The 22,440-nt window shown below is 38.7% G+C and overlaps 1 protein-coding gene across 1 annotated transcript in view; it reads left to right on the top strand.

The window, feature by feature from the left end:
- Positions 1–22,440, top strand: part of HIBCH (3-hydroxyisobutyryl-CoA hydrolase) — a 206,669-nt gene that overhangs the window by 121,121 nt on the left and 63,108 nt on the right. Inside the window, exon 7 of the mRNA XM_063430164.1 lies at positions 11,610–11,688. Within this exon, the coding sequence (XP_063286234.1) occupies positions 11,610–11,688 (79 nt within the window). The remainder of the gene's footprint in view (positions 1–11,609; positions 11,689–22,440) is intronic.

Here is a 22,440-nt window from a genome sequence, read left to right as displayed (position 1 = left end):
AAGTGGAAAATTCAGAGATCTCTTGATACAAAGCCAAAGTCAGGTAGACAAAGATTTCAGCCACAACTACCAGAAGAATTGTTCGGGATACAGAGAAAACCCTTAGGTAACCTCAGGAGAAATACAGGCTGCTCTGGAAAAGACAGTGTGGTTGTTTCAAAGCACAATATGACGATACTTGAACAAAAATTAGCTGCGTGGTTGAGTTGCCAGAAATAAGCCTTTACTGCACCAGTGCAACAAAAAGGCCTGGTTACCATATGCCCGATAACATCTTAACATGCCTCACAGCTTCTGGCACACTGTCATGTGGAGTGACAAGATCAAAATAGAGCTTTATGGTCACAACCATAAGTGCTTTGTTTGGAGAGGACTCAGCAAGGCCTATAGTGAAAAGAATACCATGACCACTGTGAAGCATTGTGGTGGCTCACTGTTGTTTTGGGTTTGTGTGAGCTCTAAAGGCACAGTGAATCTTGTGAAAATTGAATGCAAGATGAATGCAGCCTGTTATCAGAAAATACTGGCAGACAATTTGCATTCTTCTGCACGAATGTTGCGCATGCGTCGCTCTTGGACTTTCCAGCATGACAGTGACCCTAAGCACAAGGCCAAGGTCACCCTCCAGATGTTGCAGCAGAAAAAGGTAAAGGTTTTGGAGTGACCATCACAGTCTCCTGACCTTAATATCATGGAGCCACTCTGGGGAGATCTCAAACGTGCCTCATAGACAACTATTACAAAAAACTGCACGCTGTAATAGAGGCTAAAGTGGGCAATACACAGTATTAAGAACTAAGGGTATGCAGACTTTTGAACAGGGGTCATTTCATTTTTTTTCTTTGTTGCCATGTTTTGTTTTATGATTGTGCCATTCTGTTATAAACTACAGTTGAATATGAATCCCACAAGAAATAAAAGAAATGTGTTTTGCCAGCTCACTCATGTTTTCTTTAAAAATGGTACATATTTTACCAATTCTCAAAGGGTATGCAAACGTTTGAGCACATGCACAAGCAGATTGGGGGCATACTTGATGCTAAAACAGTTATGGACAGCTCTACACATGGCAGTATCATCACCTTTTTCACCATGTGCATTAGAGAGGTACTTTTAGGGTAAGACATTTAGATTTTCTTTACTTTAAAAACTCCTGTGGGAATTCTCTGGCCAACTCAGCAAGGTACTCTTTTTCTGATTTGTCCCCATGATGTCTAACACAGCTGAGGTTCAATCTGTGAAAGCCAAGAGATCCAAAGCTGTTGCTAAAATAAAACATCTTATTTGCTGTGTATAATGTGTATTTGCCGAATGGCTATAAAAAGAAAAGATGCAATGTATGAATGAAGCTGCAGGACAGTCAAACATACAGAAATGTCATATTCCATTAACTGGTTCAAGCAAAATTTAATTAAAACAGACATTTCAGGATATTAAAATGGCAACACTTCAAAATAAACCTGCTATCCCTGATAAGACGAAGTGTCTCAGGTTATAAAAATGGTTGAAGGTATTTCCACTTTTCAGAAAAAAATCTAAGGCTTTCCCATTCCATCCTAAATGTAAAAATCTAGGAAATGAAAATATCCAGAATAAAAAGCAATTTTACCAAACTGAAAAAGATTTTTGCTTTATCTGAAGATGATAAAGAATTAATTCCAAAGGTAAATGTTCCCATAGCCTAACTGAGGAAAGAATACCATTGCCATTGGTGAAACTTCCAGATTATGAGACCCTTTAGAAAACAAGTTAGAAATTTAATTAAGAAGTGTGAAGCCCTAATCAAGAGCTCACAGAATCTGACTGAAAACAGTAAAATGCATTTGAAAAGAACTTTGATGGTCCTCTACAAAACATAAAAATGGCTTCTGAATACCTCTGTGATGCCACAAGCAAAAGTCTTTCATTATCAGCAAGAAACATGGGTCTGGCATCAGTGTGTAGAAGATCAGTGTGGTTAAGAGCGATGTCAGCAAATGCCACTCCCAAATAAGGTTTATGTGATATGCCCTTAGAACATAGCCAGCTTTTCAGCTCATCTTTAGATGATTTAGAAAAATTTATGGCAGAAGGAAATAAATCTCTTCCGCAAGATAAGAAAAAAAACGTTTTTGTGTCCTTTTAAAGAAGATTCTCCAGACCCAAGAAAAGACATAATTTTGAAGACAAACACAAAGAAAAGAAAACAAAATATAAAGAGCTTACCACACAGAGAAATTCTGACACCAGACAAGTACGTGGAAAATTATCCAAATTCGCAAGCCAATGGAGAAAACCAACTCAAGATCACTGGGTACAAGATACTATTGAAAAAGGTAGAATTCGACCATTTTCCTCCACAATCTTTCCTTTGTTCAACTGTTCATTCAACAGAGATAAGCAAAGCAATTTATTCTACGGTCTCAGATCTTATAAAAAAGAATGTTATAGAAAAGGTTACAGAAGAAGAATATCAAGGACCCTATTCCTGGCACTGTATTATTTATGGACAAAAAAAAAAACTGATGGCTCTTTTAGTCCTATTCTAGACCTAAAAAAAGGTGAACAAATACATCTCAGGGAAAAAGTTCAGAATTTAAATCATTTTCAGCTTCTTATTTGATCAGATAAGGCGACTTCCTTGCTTCCCTAGACTTAAAAGATGCGTACACCCATGCTCATATATATATATATATATATATATATATACAATTAAAATTCCTATTTACCATAAGAAAAAGGAAATTATTGTAGTTCCCCCTTTCCTAGAAGATCACAGGTGGCTTATTTCAACCTCAAATATTCTGTTTGTGGGATTTATAATAGACTTTCCACAGATGAAACTTTTTCTGCCTGTGGAATATCAAATTAAAGTTGAAGACAGAAATTCAAAAAATCTGCAAAAACAAATGTTGCACAGTAAGAGAAATTATGAGAATTCTCGGTTTATTAACTTCAACCATTTCTACTGTAAATTGGGGAAGGGCACATATGAGACCTCTCCAGGCAAATCTGCTATTTGGTCTTCCACAAAAGTTAATCTCCTTTGGTTGTTAAGAACAACATTTTTGGCCTGAAGAGTTTCTTTCAGAGAAATAAAAAGTATTGTCACCACAGCCGCTTCAAAGCTAGGCTGGGGTGGGGGGGGGAGATTGTCTGTCTTCACTAAACTAAGAGGCCAGTGGGATCAGGAAGAAATTTTACATCCAAGTTTCAAAAAGCTAAAAGATGGATGTAAGGTTTACATTTTTTCACATGCACCTAAAAAATAATTTTGTCTAGATTTGTTCAGACAATTCAACAAGAACAAACAAACACACACACACACACACACACACACACACGTACAAGATATGTTCCTTTAGAAAGTCTTTGTGCAAATATTATGATGTTGGCAAAGATTTCAAGCAGTCCATATAAACCTAATCCATAATTATCCTGCAGATTATTTGAGCAGCGAGGGTTTATGACTAAAAGATTAGTCTCTAGCAATGGAAATGTTTTTAAAAAATTACGCTTTGTATTGAGATTCCTGACATAGATCTCATAGCTTCTATTCACAATAAAAAAATTTTACAAATATTTTTTTGCAAATTATAAAATCTGACAATTTTGAATGCCTTTTCAGTTCCTTCGAATATTCACTTCACTTATGTTTTTCCACCAAAGTATTAAAGAAGATCAGATCAGACAATGCCCTGGTGATTTCAGTGATGTTGTTCTGGCATCTGGCCTTAAACCAGCATCCATTAATAAAGTAGAGATTTCAGCCAACAGTTTCACAGCTATTAGGAATGTAGCATCTCACCCCTTGGTGATCAGATTTGTTAAAGTTATCAACAGTATTAAACCATCAATGAGTGTACTCACTTTTTGAACCTTTGGAAGACATTACTTTGCAGATGCTGTCTCTTATTGGGAGGAATTTAAGGTGGTACTAATCATATTTATACAATTTTTTAGATTAATGCTCCCTGTCCTGGAAAGAATATGCAAAGAAAATCCCTGCTGTAGTACTGCCATTGATCCTGTGAAAAATGCAATTTACATTAAGTAAAAATTCTGTTTTCAGTTGTCCAATTTTGGCCATCATGACCCTGCTGTAGCTTTATTTACCTGACTAGAGTAGAATGTGTTATAGTGTTTAAGTTCTATAGCCTATCCCACTTTACTGTTTAATGTTCTATAGCCTATCCCACTTCACTGTTTAATGTGTGGTGTATTCAGATATGCTCTTTTGTATGTGTTACCTGTGGCATTTCTGTTGGCTTCAGCAAGATTGATCATTCCTCTCTGAACCACTTAACACTGTTTTCAGCCACAGGCTTACTGCCCCCTTTGGCATTTTTTCACCATTTCTCTATTAATTCTACAGTTTGTGGTGTGTGAAAATCCACAAGATTCGCTCTTTCAAAAGACTTGAAACAACCATGTTTAACACCAACAAACATTCAAAAACAAAAAAAATGTTAAAGGGTAATTCTTATGACACTACCTTTATCATATGTAGACAAAATGTCCCATACAGTGCTTTGGTAAAATATTTGATGCTTTTAAATTTCTACATTCTTGCACATTTTCCAAATTGAATTTTGTTAGATCTCTTTTTGAGTTATTGAACTATGTTTTGCTGCGTAATAAAACGTGCCCTACTCCTTCAGTAAACCCGTCCAGTGAAAGAGATTATTAAAGAGAATAATAATAATATAATAAAATAAAAAGGGATTTTCACAATTAATCCCTTCACTACCAAAATCATCAATATAGCATACTATTAATTTAATTTGCCAAATTGAATTTAGTCCAAAAGGCCTGACATACCTACATTTATGCTCCAGTAATGATTACTTTCAGGCTTATAGTCAGTGATATATTTATTGGGCTGCTGCAGTTAAGCAGCTGTGTCCAAAGAGACACAGGCAGGGGCCTCCTTGCATCACAATCTTTTACAGTGCAGTAGGTTTTCATAATGTTTGAAGTGTCCCTTTAAAGGAACACTGTAAGTTTAAAAATAAATAAATAAAATCCAATAAATGTATCTGTAATCCAATGCATGGATAGTCTCTGCTTGGCAGCTACACCTTTTCTAAGACCATTAGTTGTAATGATCTCAGTCCAATTCAAAGCTTCTCAAAGGAAGCATAGCGGACTTACAACACGTGCATAATAGTTGCCACATTTCACAGTGCTGGTGAGGTGCAATCACGTGGCTGTGCTCACGGTGGATTCCCCTCCAGTCCATATGGTGTTTGGATGGACTCCATTAACCAAATTGTGAGGTTCTAAATCCCCGCCCCCAAGCATGGCAAAATTGACGCGAATGTGTGTGCATCATTGCCGCACATGCACGTTTTGGCATCAGAAGGTCAATTCTGACCAATCCTTGCCTGCCTAGGGCTATTTAACCCCTTAAGGACCAAACTTCTGGAATAAAAGGGAATCATGATGTGTCACACACGTCATGTGTCCTTAAGGGGTTAAACACAAAGTTGTTTATTATCAGTGCCCTTGGCTTTTCCTTGACCATTCTACTATTTATTGTACTTGGCCTTGTACTATACTCTCATTTATTCTTTCTTCTCTTATTCTGACAACGGTTTGTATTGTATTACTCTGTTTTGTATTCAGTCTGGCCAAGACATTGTGCTGCCTGGGTCCACGGATGAAATGCTGCTCTCCCCCTCCCCCCCAAAAACAAACATATATGTTTCTGCAATGGTAGTATGGTAGTGTCTCTATATGTGTGTGCTGGGAATCAAATGTGTGTGTATATGTACTGGGATTGAAGTGTGTGTCTAACTGTGTGCTGGGGACGATATGTGTCTGTGTGCTGGGGATGATATGTATCTGTGTGTTTGCTGTGGATGACGTGTGTGTGTACTGGGGATGAAGTTTGTTTCTTTGTGTGTGCTGGGGATGTAGTGTGTGTCTGTGTGTGTGCTGGGGATGTAGCGTGTGTCTGTGTGTGCACTGCAGCCAATACACTTACCCTACACTGTGTCTGTTTATATGCATGTGTGTCAGTGTTTCTATCTGTGTGTCTGTATATCTGCATGTGTATCAGTGTGTCTGTGCAACTTTGTGTGTGTCCGCATATCTTCACGTGTATCAGTGTGTCTGTACAACTGTATGTGTGTCTGTGCATCTGCATGTGTGTCAGTATATGTGTCAAAAGCTGACACACATGCAGATATTGACATACATACAGATGTACACACACTGATACGCCTGCAGATATACAGACACACAGACTGACACACTGACACATACAGATACACACATTGACACACGTGCAGATATACACACTCTACGCACAGATATACATACACACACTACACAGATACACACATACAAATACACTCACATATATACACAGATACACACACATACAAACACACAGATACATTCACACATATATATACACACATTAAAAAATTAAGCCACTAAGCAGTTTCTTACCTTCTGCTGGCTGTGGCTGGTGGGCGTTTGAAGCATGCTCTCCTGGTCCGGTCCCATCCTCTCGGCTCCCTCCTCCCGCGTGGCTCAGTCTCAGTGTGTTTGAGCTGGGAGGAAGTCAGAGGCTGTATTTCCAGCTCTCCCTGTGGATATGAAAGGGCCCGGACGAGCTGTTAAAGCGCAGCAGCGCACGACCAGGCCCCTCATTGATGGCCACCTGATGGACCTTCACAAAGGTTCCCAACCCGTGCGGTGCAGTTGTACCGCCGCCTTGGGTTGGGAACTCATGTTTTAGTTGATTACAGGGTGAGCAAAATGCCGCCCCTGTCAGTGTGCCCCCGGAAGCCATGGTCCCACCAGGGTCAATGGAGAGGCCGGCCCTAAGTGTGGCCACTCTAAGACCCGGCAATACGGTTTTGTCTGATCAGGTTTATGTTTGTTTAACTTAAGTTCTGCATTTTGGGTGTAAGTATCAGTGACGCTGCACTCCATGCAGGATTGCCCTGGGCCCTAAGGTTGGGGCTCCCTCCTTGCAGAGGCAGAGTAAAATTGTTCTAGGTCCTAGGAAGGGTCTTAGAGCCATTGACTCTGTTTCTGTAAGTGTTTGTGGTAACTGAGTGTAGTGTGTGTGTTTGATGAAGTTTGTGTGTTTGGAAACAAGGGTTGTTTAAATTGTTTGGTGACTAAATGTTGTCTAACAGCTGGATGTGGGGGAGACTGTGCCTCTGTGCACTGGTTGGTTGTGTGTAGGTAAGTATGAGTGTGGCAGAATCTTGTGTGTGGAAGTTTGTCATTTTCTCCCCTCCTGCTTCCTTTTGGCAGCAGCGGCTAATATTCCAGGTGGTCCAGTAGAGTAACAATGGGGAGCTGGATCCCCATATTATAAACAAGTCAGGTATTTCAAATTGAAAAGGGAATATGTTAAGCCAGTCCCGTAGCATGTGCATTTGTCTTGTTAATTATTGTTACTTCAGTTTATTTTTTATTTTATTCTTTATTTAGAAATTAGAAGTGCCATTTTCATATCAAAATTCACATATATAAGCATTGGGCAGAGTGAAAAACATTAAATCATATACAATGGTTTTCAATTTGTCAAAAATGTTCTTGCAACTTGTACAAAGGTTCACAGGCATCAACTTTTACAAAAGTTCACAGGTAGCATAAAGGCATTTCCCCTTCTAAACTAATCCAGAAGGAAACGATATCCAATAGATAGAGGAGCTACAAGTAGAATTTTCAAGCTACTCCTTGTAAGTTTTATGGTGGCTTATAAAGTATAGAATGTTTCCTCCTAGCTGGAGCATTGCCGACCAGGGGGGAGAAAAATAATTGTGAAGCATTATAGGGAACATTAAAAAAGTCACCTAATGAATAATGATTATAATAGTAAGGAATCTGTTGCCTAAGGCACATGGACTTAGTAATAAGCTCAATTTCCCTTGAACCTCTGCAAAAAGCATAACCATGAACCCCAAATATGTCTATACAAAGAATATATGCGTGTTAGATAATCTAAGTTTCTACATATTTCCAATAGAGTCTACATTTTGTATGCACTCTCGCATTGAAGTAGCTAATGGATGTTTCCAATACAACAGAATCAGTCAATTAGCAGCAATGATCAGATGGTTCATGAGGATGGCAATTGCTTTCGTAAGTGGAGATTGAAACAGGTAGAATAGTAATTGTTTTGGATTCATTGGGATCTGGATATCCGTAACAATTTTTATCAACTTTGTGATGTTCTCCCAATATTTATTGATGTTTGGGCAATCCCACCAAATATGTCCCAGAGTGCCTTGGGTCTGAAGGCATCGCCAACAACCATCTGATGTGGTTAAAAAAAAAAACTATGCATGTGAGGTGTAGAGTGATACCATCTCGCTAACCTTTTGTAGTTACTCTCTTGAGTAGTGTTTTTAATGGAGTTATGGGTTTGTATAAAAAGTTTTCTTCCATTCATCTGAAGTGATCTCGGTGCCTAGGTGTGACAAACGTTCCTTCCCACGTACGTTTACCACGGACTCCCGGAGAAGTGTGGAAGCCAGCCTCCTGCCCACCGACTATGGTGCAGGTCTGGGACACCGTTTGGGAGTTACTCTGTCCAGCCGCCATTAACAGCTTTCCCTGGGTGCCCCTGGTTCGGCACTTTCCCTTCATGAAAATAGAACCAAACGCTGACTCTCTGGCAGCCGTTCGCATGAACCAAACCCATGAATAGTCCCAGCGGTACTTGGCCACGACCGCTATGGAACTAATTTCGGCATGAGGACTTCATGGGTTCCCGGTCACCTCTTAGCTGCGAATTTTATGGAACTGTTTTCGGCATGACGGTGACTGTGCGGTTCCCGGACAGTTTGATTTGCGGTTTTGAATCACTTTGAAATCCGCCAGGAGAGAGCTTTTTGGAGGAAAGGTGCCTGAGACTAAGGGGTGCCTGAGACTAAGGGGAATAAACGCTACCTAAGAGCCAGGCGGAGCACCCCGTATGGCGGCCGCAGGAGCTCCCGAAAGTTGACCGGCAAAAGCACCAAATGCCTTGGACCTATTTTGGGCATAAGACCACGTGTGCAACCAGTCAGAATTTTAGCACTGTGGCGTTTCCTCTACACTGCATGGATTCCCTTTGTTAAATAGTTTGAGTTTTGAAGGTATTCATATGTGTTAGAAGACAATCCTGGTTTGAATAGTGCTTTGAGTGTCAATTGGTGGAGAGGGGAGATGTGTGGGGAGATATCTACTTAAAATGTTGTACAGTTGTGCAGCACTACAGTGTCGGAATGATAGTTGAGTGGTTGGAATGAAATGGCAGTAAGAATGCCCTCCCTGACTTGTGCCAGGGTATGGTGTCTAGTGGGACTCAAAAGATTGAGGCTTTTAATGCTATCCATTGTTTCTTATTGTTTGGCTTAGACCACTCATAAATTCTATTTAAAAATACGGCTTGTCAATATGTTTCCCTGATTGGGATGTACTAACCCACACAGTGTTTTGGTCTGGATAGGATATTGTATGGAATCCTGGGTTGTCTATAAAACAACCCAGGATTATAGAAAGAATTGGGAAGAGTAATTGGCAAACCTTGGAATACGGTAAATATCGAAAGCGAAGGACATTTATTTTTAGAATATTTACTCTGCATAGCCAAGCAAAATGAGACATCTTCCTAACACCTTCCAAAAATGAAGTTCATAAAGTTTTGACAAAAAGTTAGGTAGGAGAATATTCCTTATTTACAGTTGCAAGAAAAAGTATGTGAACCCTTTGGAATGATAGGGATTTCTGCACAAATTAGTCATAAAATGTGATCTGATCATCATCTAAGTCACAACAATAGTCAATCACAGTCTGCTTAAACTAATAACACACAAATAATGAAATGTTGCCATGTTTTTATTGAACACACCATGTAAACATTCACAGTGCAGGTGGAAAAAGTATGTGAGCCCTTGGATTTAAAAACTGGTTGAACCTCCTTTGGCAGCAATAACTTCAACTAAACGTTTCCTGTAGTTGCAGATCAGACGTGCACAACGGTCAGGAGTAATTCTTGACCATTCCTCTTTACAGAACTGTTTCAGTTCAGCAATATTCTTGGGATGTCTGGTGTGAGGTCATGCCACAGCATCTCAATCGGGTTGAGGTCAGGACTCTGACTGGGCCACTTCAGAAGACGTATTTTCTTCTGTTTAAGCCATTCTGTTATTGATTTAATTCTATGCTTTGGGTCATTGTCCTGTTACAACACCCATCTTCTGTTGAGCTTCAGCTGGTAGACAGATGGCCTTAAGTTCTCCTGCAAAATGTCTTGATAAACTTGGGAATTCATTTTTCCTTCGATGATAGCAATCCATCCAGGCCCTGACGCAGCAAAGCAGCCCCAAACCATGATGCCCCCACCACCATACTTCACAGTTGGGATGAGGTTTTGATGTTGGTGTGCTGTGCCTCTTTTTGTTGTGTGTGTGTTTCTTCCAAACAACTCAACTTTGGTTTCATCAGTCCACAGAATATTTTGCCAGTACTGCTGTGGAACATCCAGGTGTTCTTGTTCAAACTGTAAACATGCAGAAATGTTTTGTTTGGACAGCAGTGGCTTCCTCTGTGGTATCCTTCCATGAAATCCATTCTTATTTAGTGTTTTACGTATTGTAGATTCGCTAACAGGGATGTTAGCATTTGCCAGTGACTTTTGTAAGTCTTTAGCCGACACTCTAGGATTCTTCTTAACTTCATTGAGCAGTCTGCGCTGTGCTCTTGCAGTCATCTTTACAGGACGGCCACTCCTAGGGAGAGTAGCAGCAGTGCTGAACTTTCTCCATTTATAGAAAATTTGTCTAACCGTGGACTGATGAACAGCAAGGCTTTTGGAGATACTTTTATAACCCTTTCCAGCTTTATGCAAGTCAACAATTCTTAATCTTAGGTCTTCTGAGAGCTCTTTTGTGCTAGGCATTATTCACATCAGGCAATGCTTCTTGTGAAAAGCAAACCCAGAACTGGTGTGTGTTTTTTATAGGGCAGCTGTAACCAACACCTCTAATCTCATCTCATTGATTGGACTCCAGTTGGCTGACATCTCACTCCAATTAGCTCTTGGAGATGTCATTAGTCTAGGGGTTCACATACTTTTTCCACCTGCACTGTGAATGTTTGCATGGTGTGTTCAATAAAAACATGGCAACATTTAATTCTTTGTGTGTTATTAGTTTAAGCAGACTGTGATTGTCTATTGTTGTGACTTAGATGATGATTAGATCACATTTTATGAGCAATTTGTGCAGAAATCCATATCATTCCAAAGGGTTCACATACTTTTTCTTGCAACTGTATATTCAGATTTCATGTGAAAAGTTACAGAAATTGAGACAAACAGAACATTATAAGGGTGTAAAGTGTCCGTAAAGAGGACCAATGAGACCCGTTATCATCTACAATTGATGAGCATCTGTCACATTACAGATTCACTGTACCGTTTCATCCAGGGCTGATTATTTTTTAAGGAGTCTTTAGTTTTAGTGTTGTAGCTTTGCAGTTTCAATGCCATGATCTTGCATATGGTGCAGTGTAAATTATACTTATAGAGAGATGTTTGTGTTTTGTTTTTTAATGGCTCTTTATAAATGATTATATATTAACACACTTCCATTTTATTTACAATTTTCTTGTAGGGTGTTGGCTTGTCCGTCCATGGGCAGTTCAGAGTTGCGTCCGAGAAAACACTTTTTGCAATGCCAGAGACAGGAATTGGTAAAGTATCGTTTTTTGATGTCGTTCAAAATGACAAAAACTTTTTTTTTAAAATTATTATTAAAGTAATTATATGTAGTGTGTCTTGCAACCAAACACAGACAGGTTATATGTGCTTGTATGGGCTGCCTCTTCAAAGCTGTACTCCTATTAATTTTCACATTATGTTTGTAACAGTTACAGTCGGGAGGGGCAGCTGTAGCTGGACAGGAATTTCACAAACGGACTTGTTTGAAAGTTGACATTCTATGTTAATGCCTCATTGAATAATTCTGTGCTCTGCAGATCTGTCGTGTAATGCCAATGTTTGTCTATGGAGATTGCATGTCTGTGTTTACAATGACATGGCTGAAATTCTTCTGTATCCACATGTGAAAAGTGCTGTTTTCCTTGTTGTCTATGTTCACTAAAAGTACCTACACATCAGCCTCTCTGGTTAATGTAAATGTCCTTCTGCTTATATCGGATCTGCCCATTCTCCAAATCATAGATGATGATCAAGCACACAAAACTAATTAAACAGAATTATACAAAGTATGTAGAGCCTGTTTCTATAGTATTTGAAATAGTGGAGGAATTATATATATTTTACTAACCTGACCCTTCAAACCCCAGGTATAGGTAGAACATTCCAACTTCCCTGTACACTTACTAAATTATTTCAATTGGTTCTGGAATATGCCAAGTGATACATGTATACGTGATTGGTTCTCCTAATGCCAGTAATTCAAAATATTAAAATATAAAAAAATATATCATGTATAAAAATAATATATATATATATGTATATTTTTATATATATTAGATCATTTTAAAAATGTATCCAAAAATAATAAATTATGGCATTAGTCCTTTTAATGGAGAAATGTCAATGAACCAAGCTCATGGATAGCCTGTTAAAGATGTTCAAGGGACGGACTTTGGTCATCCAAAAATAAGACAAGATTATTGTGTTTCATGCTCGTTAGACTCTTCAAACCCACCTATGGTATAGTAATTGTGGTCTGGGATTCCATTGCAATACATTTCATAGATATTTACTCGTATTCTTTAGGTTCCATACATTACAGATTAATGTGATGATGCATTTCTCACTGAATTGATTTCCATTGCTTGGCATCCTGCTGTAATCTAACACGACGCTTTGAGTGCTGGAGCTCAGTGTGAGTACATTGTTATCGTAAAGGGAGAACAAAAAAAAAATAATTAGGTCACATCCAACAGTGCAACACAGCATTGCCTGTAATGTGGTATCTCAGAAAATCTGTGTCAGCCATCTCTTCAGCTGCAATCCCTGAAGGGTTTCAGAGCCAGACCAGAAAAATAGATCTTTCCTGGCACAGTCTGTCTGATCTGCAGCTTAAAGGATTTAGCAGTTTTAAAGAAATCTCATTTTATTTCATGCAATCATTTAATATAAGGCCTGGGGGAATGGAGGGCACAGATCGCAGTGAGGTTTCCATGCTGCATCCAGGAAAGGACAGCTTAATGACAGTGGCAGTGTTCTTGCATGGGTCACTATGTGTGCCAGTGTGTTTGTATAGGTCAGTGCATATCCGCCTCTTGTGATGTATTCGAGGAGGCATGCCCTCATAGAGGACCTCAATGCTCATGCGTAGCGAGCGCCAAGTGCACATCCAATACTTATCATACGGAAACATTAAATCCAATGCTTTCCTGTGAGCTTCCACGTCATATGCGCAGTAGAAGCGCCTCTGGTGGCTGTCAGTATCACAGCCACTAAATACAGTACAATGGAAAAAAAGTAAAAAAATAAATAAAGGATGCGCCAAAATGGAAAAAATATTAGAACCAAGACCAACAAGATAAAAAAGATACTGTATTAAAAATATATTCTGTACCAGATAAAATATATAGTCCCAGAGCTGTTATTCTTTCTAAATCCAAGTTTTCATGCAACGTTCCTGGTGGTAGCTTCATTCAATTGATGCCTATAAAATAAAGCAGAATACAGGCAAACCAAATAGTGCAATACGTTAGCTCAAATCAGGTACACACATCACATATGCTCACAATTGCCAACTCCCGTTTAATGGAGCTGCAGCTAGCTCCAGTATAATTAGCATGCAGTGCTTTTTGATCCCTCATTTTAGGATATCTTTCTGGTATCTCTCCACAAAAGAATGGTAGTGAGGTAGAGCAATATATAATAAAAGAAAAAAATATATATTGCTCTCCATGCAGATAAATGCACAAGTATAAGAGGAAATATAATTACGGTATAGTGAGCAGACAAACCGCTCTATGTATCAAGCATAGGTGGTATATCCCCACCTAAGATTCTTTGGTGGATGTCCGTAAGTGCAAACAGATGCCAGATGGAACACAACCTTATGAGGGTAAAAGTAACAACAAGTATGTGGCCAAAAGATTTAGGAATGAGGTTGCCAAACACAATTTTAATAATAACAATTAGTGTAAAATCCACAATGAATTTTACCCCTTGGGGCCTTACCAAGTGGAAAAAACATACACATACTGACACAGATACACATAAACACGCTGACACAGATGCACATATACACTGACACACAAATACACACTAACAAAAACACACACAAGTGATCATTTATATTTTTTAGCCACCATCCATACCTTTTGAGTGCAGAAGGGTGGCTTCCTTATGGTTCAGGTCAGTCTGCAGGCTGAGGCTGTGGATATCTGGTCCAGGCTTTCTGTCTGCTCCTTTCTCTCTCCCTCTCCTTTTTCTGCCTACCGGCGTAGTGCTGTATTAGCTGTGAGAAATGGGTCTGAACTCCTCCCAGCACGGTCTCTGACATTGGCCTGTTTACATGTTAAAGGGCTGTGGCGCTAGATTGGGCCTCTTATATGAGGCCAGCTGGGCCCCCTCAAACTTGTGGGCTTTGTCATGGCCGGATTAACATAGGGACTGATGGAGCTGCAACTCCAGGCTCATGCCCATGGAATAGGCGCATTGATTTAAAAAAATAAAAAGTTTTTTGTTTTTTTTACTACACTACACTTCACATACTCAAATTTTCTGTGGACTGGCTGACAATGAAATTACTTAAGGTAATGCTGACTTTGGTCTTTGTAACACTGTGGCATGTCGCCTTCAAGATTTCTCGAGGGCTGCACCGTTCCTGTGGAACTCGCTTCCCTCCTCTGTTAGATGCTCACCCAGTCTCCACTCCTTCAAAACATCGTTTAAAACCCACTTCTTCATAAAAGCGTATCAATTAAACTGTTAATAGCTCCCAACTGATTCCTCTCCTGCAACTGTCACTAGTCTAATACTATCCTTACCTTTTTGTGTCATTTTACCCCACTCTCTCTAGCATGTAAGCTCATTGAGCAGGGCCCTCAACCCCTCTGTTCCTGTGTGTCTAACTTGTCTGGTTACAACTACATGTCTGTTCGTCCACCCATTGTAAAGCGCTGCGGAATTTGACGGCGCTCTATAAATATCATCATAATAATAATAATAATAATAATGTCCCCTTTCTTCTACACTCACTACATACACCTTTTCTCTGTCACAGACTATATACCAGGAGCTTCTGCCATGTGATTGATAGGGGACAGTCCTTAGAAAGCACGAATCGAGTGCATCATTAGACACAATTTTGCCAAGCTCGGGTGCTGTCTGCATAGTATGCCCTTAGAATGCCAGCCTGCATGATTGGCAGGCAGCCTGACATGCATTCATGCCAGGCTAGCCTTCCAATTCTTTGGGTAGACATGCCCCATTTTTGCGCATGTTTGCCCTTTTCAGCAGTTCTGGTTTCATGATTCACGTTAGTGGCCCACCCAGTTACCCTGCCCATTGGCTTACTGCTACTGGACACTGCTGTTAGGGGGTTAGGATTTACTTGAAAGATGGACGCATAAATTAGAGAGAGATTAGCATAGGTTATGTGTTTTCTTATAGCTGCATCCTATGAGTTTCCCTCCAGCACCACTCCCACCAGATACATGACACTTGGGAGGTATGAATGTTTTAGTGTATTTGGAGTCTATAATTAAGCCCATCATAATTGTCAGCACCAGGACCACTGGGCTCTTAATCTGGCCCTGGCTTCTGCACCCCCAAAAGTTCCAACAGTGATGCTAGTTTAGTTATCTAGATACTAAACAAATTTTGTGGAACTCCCTGTCAGACTGGCAGAAGGTGATGAAGATCCTTTACAACAGTCCCAATAGAAAAAAGGTGATAGTAAGATAGTAAGAAGAAAGGTGCTTTATAAATAATAAAATAATATGCTACTAGGTTGTCAAAAGACAAGGTAATGGGGCTGCGCCACAATAAAAAAATAAATATATATAAGTTCTAGCTTTGGTAGATTCCTGGTTGTACCTATGATTGTTTTACTTACCATTCCAAACCCAGTACTCAGACACTGCCTACATCACAATTTGCTTCATGTACCTTCTGGAAGGAAATCAAGGTCAGATAAAACAATTTGAAATATTAGAAACCGTAGTGAGTTACTATGGTGAATAAACATAAATATTTGAGTGCTTAGAGTATTAAAATTATTTAAATGCTTTAAAAATAATTGTGTTCATAATTTTAAAACCCCTTAAGGACACATGACATGTGTGACATGTCATGATTCCCTTTTATTCCAGAAGTTTGGTCCTTAAGGGGTTAAAATGGTACTATTTTCATACGAGTTTCAGGGAAAATTGAGAAAATGATTATCTACCGTGCTGCCAAGTTTCAGGCAGATCTGTTCTTGCTAATTGTGCAGATGACATTTATGGGTTTATTGGACAGTCTATTGAAGTGTAACATATCAGCTCATCAATAACCTCCAGGAATAGGCCACAATGTACTCACTTGTGTCTACTCTGTAAACAACAATTTCCAAGTGGAGTGATATAATTATTTTCCATTACTCATTTAGTGTGTCATTGAGAAAACGGAAAGATACAGATGAAGTATTAAATGAGTGATAGAAAACAAGAGTGTGCCCAACAGCATTCTGACAAATGAGTAGATGTTAGTTTAAAAGTAACATCACATGCTACACGCCTTTGTCTGTCAAATCAGTTAGCCGTTTAATATGATGTGATCATGTGAATGCTGTGGTCCTGCTAGTTTAAGCTGGACTTTTATATTAGTTTGCTGACAATGCCTCTGATCTTTCACTGTCTGAAAATTTGAGAAATCGTGTGTTTTTATGATCATATATTAAATGATTAGCGATGCATCACTGACACCCGTGCGCAAGTGTCTCTTGCTGTTGTCACTTTCTTGAGTCTGTGTGCTTTGTAGCTTTTGCTGTTCACTCAGCCATTTTCTTCTCTTCCGTCTCTCATTTTTATTTTGAGACCTTCTTCCATATCCTAACCATCTTTAGCCACATGTGTCAACAATCTAGCATGGCAAAATGTAGGCACCTCCACTTTCTGACTAATGAAAGCCGTAACCACATATCAACTGCACCATCTATTTTTCCCAGTTTTCCACCCCTGTTTACTGAAAGCATACTGTAAGCACCAAAACATAAATTATGCCTTCATAGTCTCACTGCTCAAGTATCTGCCATATGGGAGTTAAATCACTTTGTGCAGCTCCCCTTGCTGTGGCCTACACATTTCCTGTAAAGAGAGATCTAATGTTTAGATCTAAAAAAGAGAGACCTTGGGTTATCAAAAACTCCAAGGGAAAAAACCCGCTCTACACCTTGATGCCAGAGATCAATAAAAAAAATATATAAACAATAAAATTATCACATTTAATAAATTAATAAATAATCAATATGGTGTGTATAAATGAATAAAGATAAAATATAAAACGTTGAACATAAACTATGCAGAAAATATGTGTAGTTATATAGAAAACTCCCCACAAATCCATATACATTTGAAGTGCTTTTAGTTTCTATAAAATGTTTAGATCTTCCTTTATTGTATAGTCTGTTTAATTTAGAATTTATTGTCTGCTCTATTAATAACCTGCTAGAGCCTGCAAAAGCCTCCTATGTGTGATTAAAGTTCAATTAAAAGAACAAGAGATGAAAACTTCTAAAGTAAACGCGATGTACTGTCACATCTAATTAACATTTGAAGCATTTGTTTGCTGAATGTGTGATTCACAGCCGAAGACGGTATGGATAGGGGTTCATAAACTGAAACAAAAGTGATTTAAACTCCTACATGGCAGAGATTTGACAAGTGAGACTGCAAACGCACGGTCTACATACTAAAACTGCTTCATTAAGCTAAAGTTGTTTTGGTGAGTATCCCTTTGAATACAATCCATTAGCACCCATTAAAGTACCACAAAAGGCACACAGATCACTTTATCTCAATTAAGAAGTCTGGGTGCAGTAGCCCTGTATTTTTAACCCTGGGTGGTGGTCTTTTGTATTTCTAATGCTATATTGTTCCTTTAACTTTTCTTCTTCTAGCTGTAGTAAGTCAGATAGTTGTCAATACCTCCCCACCCTTCCCTCGTGACCCTCCTCCAGGATATAGAGCATTATAAACCCTTTATTTATTTTCCCGATTCCAGCACTGTTCTCTCTTGACGCTGAGTTGGTGCTCTGCAGTCTCCAATGCCCGGCATCACTAAGCGGCGGCATGAAAGGTAGCAGAAAAAGGAGATCACCTATCCTCTCTAGGAGAGTAATTTGATCTATAAAGAGTTTAACTGACTTATACCTGCAGAAGATCCTCACAGCTTTAGAGTTGTGTTAACCGTGCAAATAAACCATTGCCATTCCTGCAAAAAAAAAAAAAAAAAAATTGCCATGGTAAGAACATGGCACCCAGACCACTTCATAGAGATAAAGGTCTGGGTGCCAGTGACAACTGGTGAATTTTTAAGATGGTGGGGGACCAGACTCCTCCGCAAGAATTTTACTCTTCCATAAACAGTACAGAGATACTTATATAATACACAGAGCTGAGAACAATACAGAGGTAACCATACCACAAACAAAGCTGAGAAAAAAAGGATATAGTTACATATATTCATACAACAAGTAGAGGTGAGTACAATACAGAGAAATACCACACAGAGCTGGGCCCAGTAAGGAGATTATATAGCTTTCCCACACAGCCAGGATGACTGTGATGGATTACATAGAGCTGCAATACAGAGACCTCCACACAGTATTCAGCAGACTGTGTGTACGTATTCAGCAGTCTGTGTGTGTGTATGTTTGTGTGTGTATGTGTATTCAGCAGACTGTGTGCTATTTAACAATGATTTAACATATTTATAAATTATCTTGAAATAGGCATTGAAAGCCATGTATTAGTGTTTGCAGATGACACAAACGTTTGTAAAGTAATAAAATATGAGCAGGATATTGCTTTGCTACAGAGGGATTTCGATAGATTGGGGGACTGGTCACTAAAATGGCAGATGGAATTTAATGTAGAGAAATGCAAAGTTATGCACTTTGGGGTAACTAATGCACAAGCAACTTACACCCTAAATGGTAGTGAATTAGGGATAACAACACACGAGAAGGATTTCGGAATTGTTATAGACAACAAATTAGGCAGCAGTATGCAATGTCAATCGGCAGTTGCTAAGGCCAGTAAGGTAGGGGCATAAATTCTCGGGATGAAAATATAATTATGCCTCTTTATAAATCGCTGGTAAGACCACACCTTGAATATGCTGTGCAATTTTGGGCAACTGTTCTAAAGAAGGATATCATGGCACTAGAAAAAGTGCAGAGACGGGCTACAAAATTGATAAAAGGAATGGAGCATTTTAGTAATGAAGAAAGGTTAAAAAAAATTAAATCACTTTAGTTTGGAAAAACAACACCTCAGAGGGGATATGATAACATTATACAAATATTTTTGGTGCCAGTACAAACCATTATCTGGAAATCTATTCATAAACAGGGCTATACATAGGACACGAGGTCACGCATTTAGGCTGGAAAAAAGGAGATTTAGTCTAAGGCAAAAAAAAAAAAAATACTTTTTTTTTATAGTAAGAACTATAAGGATGTAGAATGATCTGCCCGAAGAGGTGGTTTTACCAGAGTACATACAGATGTTTAAACAGCAATTGGATAAATACTTGCAAAAACATTAATATACAGGGATATAATTTCTAATTAGTGGGGTAATAGCTGCTTGATCCAAGGAGATATCTGACTGCCATTTTGAGGTCAAAAAGGGATTTTTTCATAGTTTGTTGCAAAATTGGAAGTGCTTTCAGACTGGGTTTTTTTCTTTCTTTTGGAAACTTGATGGATGCTAGTCTCTATTAAGCTATGTAACTATGTAAGAGCTCTCTGCACACAGTGTACACACGGTTAAAGCAGAATATTAACCCCTTAAGGACACATAACAAATATTCCGTCATGATTTCCTTTTATTCCAGAAGCTGTGTCCTTAAGGGGTTAATAGACTCCTCATTTCCTTTTCTGCTAGCAATATATAATTAATCTGCAGTGGTAATATGGAGCCAAGACATAGCTGACATGGTTAACTTAATCATTACAGATTAACACAGATTGAAATCCGAATTAAATCATCCCTCGGAGTCACAGCCCCAGTCCTGCAGTTTGAATCTTTAGAACCTTTCAACTAGCACAGGGTCTCAGGTCTCAGCAGAGTGACTGAGCATCTTATAGAAGGTCGTGGGTATCTGCAGTTGAAATTATTAAACCTGTTAGTGACGGGTAGCAAGACAGTGTTGTGTGTCAGAAACCCCGTTCCCCTTGCCACCCCTAGCTTTATATATAGTAATTACAAATTTAAGTAAATTCTCCTGCTATTTTAGCCCTATTGTAATACTATTCACTTACATCTGGCAGGGGCCAGAATATGCTGCTTTGCTTACCCTGTGCTAATTACAAGATGGTTTCTTGCTTCTCTCTACTTTGGGGTGTTTTGAGCCAATGAGGGCTAAATAGTGAGGCCAAAAGCAGGATGCCACTCATGGGCAACTGGCTGTGCTACCCGAATTGCACCTCAATGGGAATGTTGGAAATTCCTTTTTAAAGGAGACTTGGCAAGTGCAAAGCCTGCTGAAACAGGGCAGATTTCAAACCTGTCCAATTTATTTGCTATGCCTAGCAGCTCTCAATTAAGTTTCTCCAAAAACTACCAATGAGAGGGGAGAAGAACTGCAGAACTGAAACCTATTACAGAATTACCATTTTTTCCCCATATTTTTTTGGCGTATCACCCTCCACTCCAGAAAATCAATCTTAGTTTTCTTTAAACTACTGCAAATATTTTTTCCACACATAAGAACTGGTGGGATGCAGCCCCAACTATTGCACCTATGGACAAGCCTCCACTACTGGGTGCCTATAGAGTCCATCTAAACACAACCTGTTATGACAGTACTACTTTTAAATCTTCATGTTATTGTGTTCTGAATGGAACATTTCTTATTTTAGTCCTGGGTTGGATCCAGGGTGCTTGAAGGAAGCTGGCATACATCACTGTTGGAATAAAAGCTTGTTTAGGTTAGCTTACATCGTATTCCTTTCCCAGAACAATGATGAAAGGAACAAGAAATGACCTCAAAAAAGCACATACTGTCCTTTTTCATGGTGATTAAAAGTGTGTAAGAATTTAACTTCAAATAAAATGACAGTGAAACTTTCATTTTCACTCTTCATCATTTATGTAATTTGTAAGGATTGAATCACGAAACAGTGACATAACAGTCTTATGTTTTTCATATATATATATATATATATATATATATATATATATATATATATATATATATATATATATATATATATAACTTTTTGGGGAAGTGTCCCAAAGCAGTGCCAATCAGGTAAGAGTCTGTCATAGCTGTAATCAAGATGCACGTACAACAAACTGTGGTATAGTGAATTAGCTCAAAACTTTTGTGAGGGATCCCTTTCACCCACACTGTACTGAAAAAGCACACACAAAAATGGAGCTCTAATGTACCTTATAAAATATATAGTTGGGTACTGTGGAAAGAAAAAATAATAGTGCAGAAAATCTCTAAAATACCAGATTGAGTCTGTGCAACTGTATGTGTGTCAGTGTTTGTTTCTGTGTGATTTTGTCTGTGTCTGTATCTGTATGTATGTATGTCAGTGATTGTATTTGTGTGTGTGTGCATTGGCCTGTTTGTCAGTGTTTTTGTCTGTGTATCTGCATATATGTCAGTGTGAGCCTGTGTATCTGCCTATGTGTCAGTATGTATGTATATATATATATATATATATATATATATATATGTGTGTGTGTGTAAAAAACAGATACAATTCGTATCTTGTACATGCACTCACACGTAAATATGTATATGTGTAACGCTCAATTGTTGATAAGATGGAAACAACTGCAGATTTCTGAGTTTGATAACGTTTATTACTTTAAATAAAAAAGATAATCAAAATGAACTGTCTCTTTAATTCATGGCAGGTTATAACCAGCAGCGGTGTTTGAAGTTGTTTTAGGATAAGGTAATTTTAACACAACCAGCGAGAAGTTCCAAAGTAGGATGCAGATAAGTAGGTGTTGGAATTAAGATTATGAGTTGATGTGGAGCAGATAGCGAACCACTTAGATTTAGGATGGTTATATATTAAGGTTGAGCCAATCTGGTTTACTTAACTTATGAAGGAGTGATGATCCAAATTGGTGATGGAGATTCCAGAGAGAATCGAGGTTGCAGCAGGCAAGAGAATATCCAAAAACAGTCCGAGGTCGTAGGAGAGGAGAAGGAGGGTAAATGATTAAACAGTCCGGGTCCGATACACAGTAGAAGTAATTATTCAGTTTGAAGTTCGC

The sequence above is a fragment of the Pelobates fuscus genome, chromosome 8 (assembly GCF_036172605.1).
Source record: "Pelobates fuscus isolate aPelFus1 chromosome 8, aPelFus1.pri, whole genome shotgun sequence".
In the NCBI taxonomy this organism is placed as follows: domain Eukaryota; kingdom Metazoa; phylum Chordata; class Amphibia; order Anura; family Pelobatidae; genus Pelobates; species Pelobates fuscus.
Note: the sequence above shows the minus strand (reverse complement) of the source record. Positions and strands in the feature narration are given on the sequence as shown.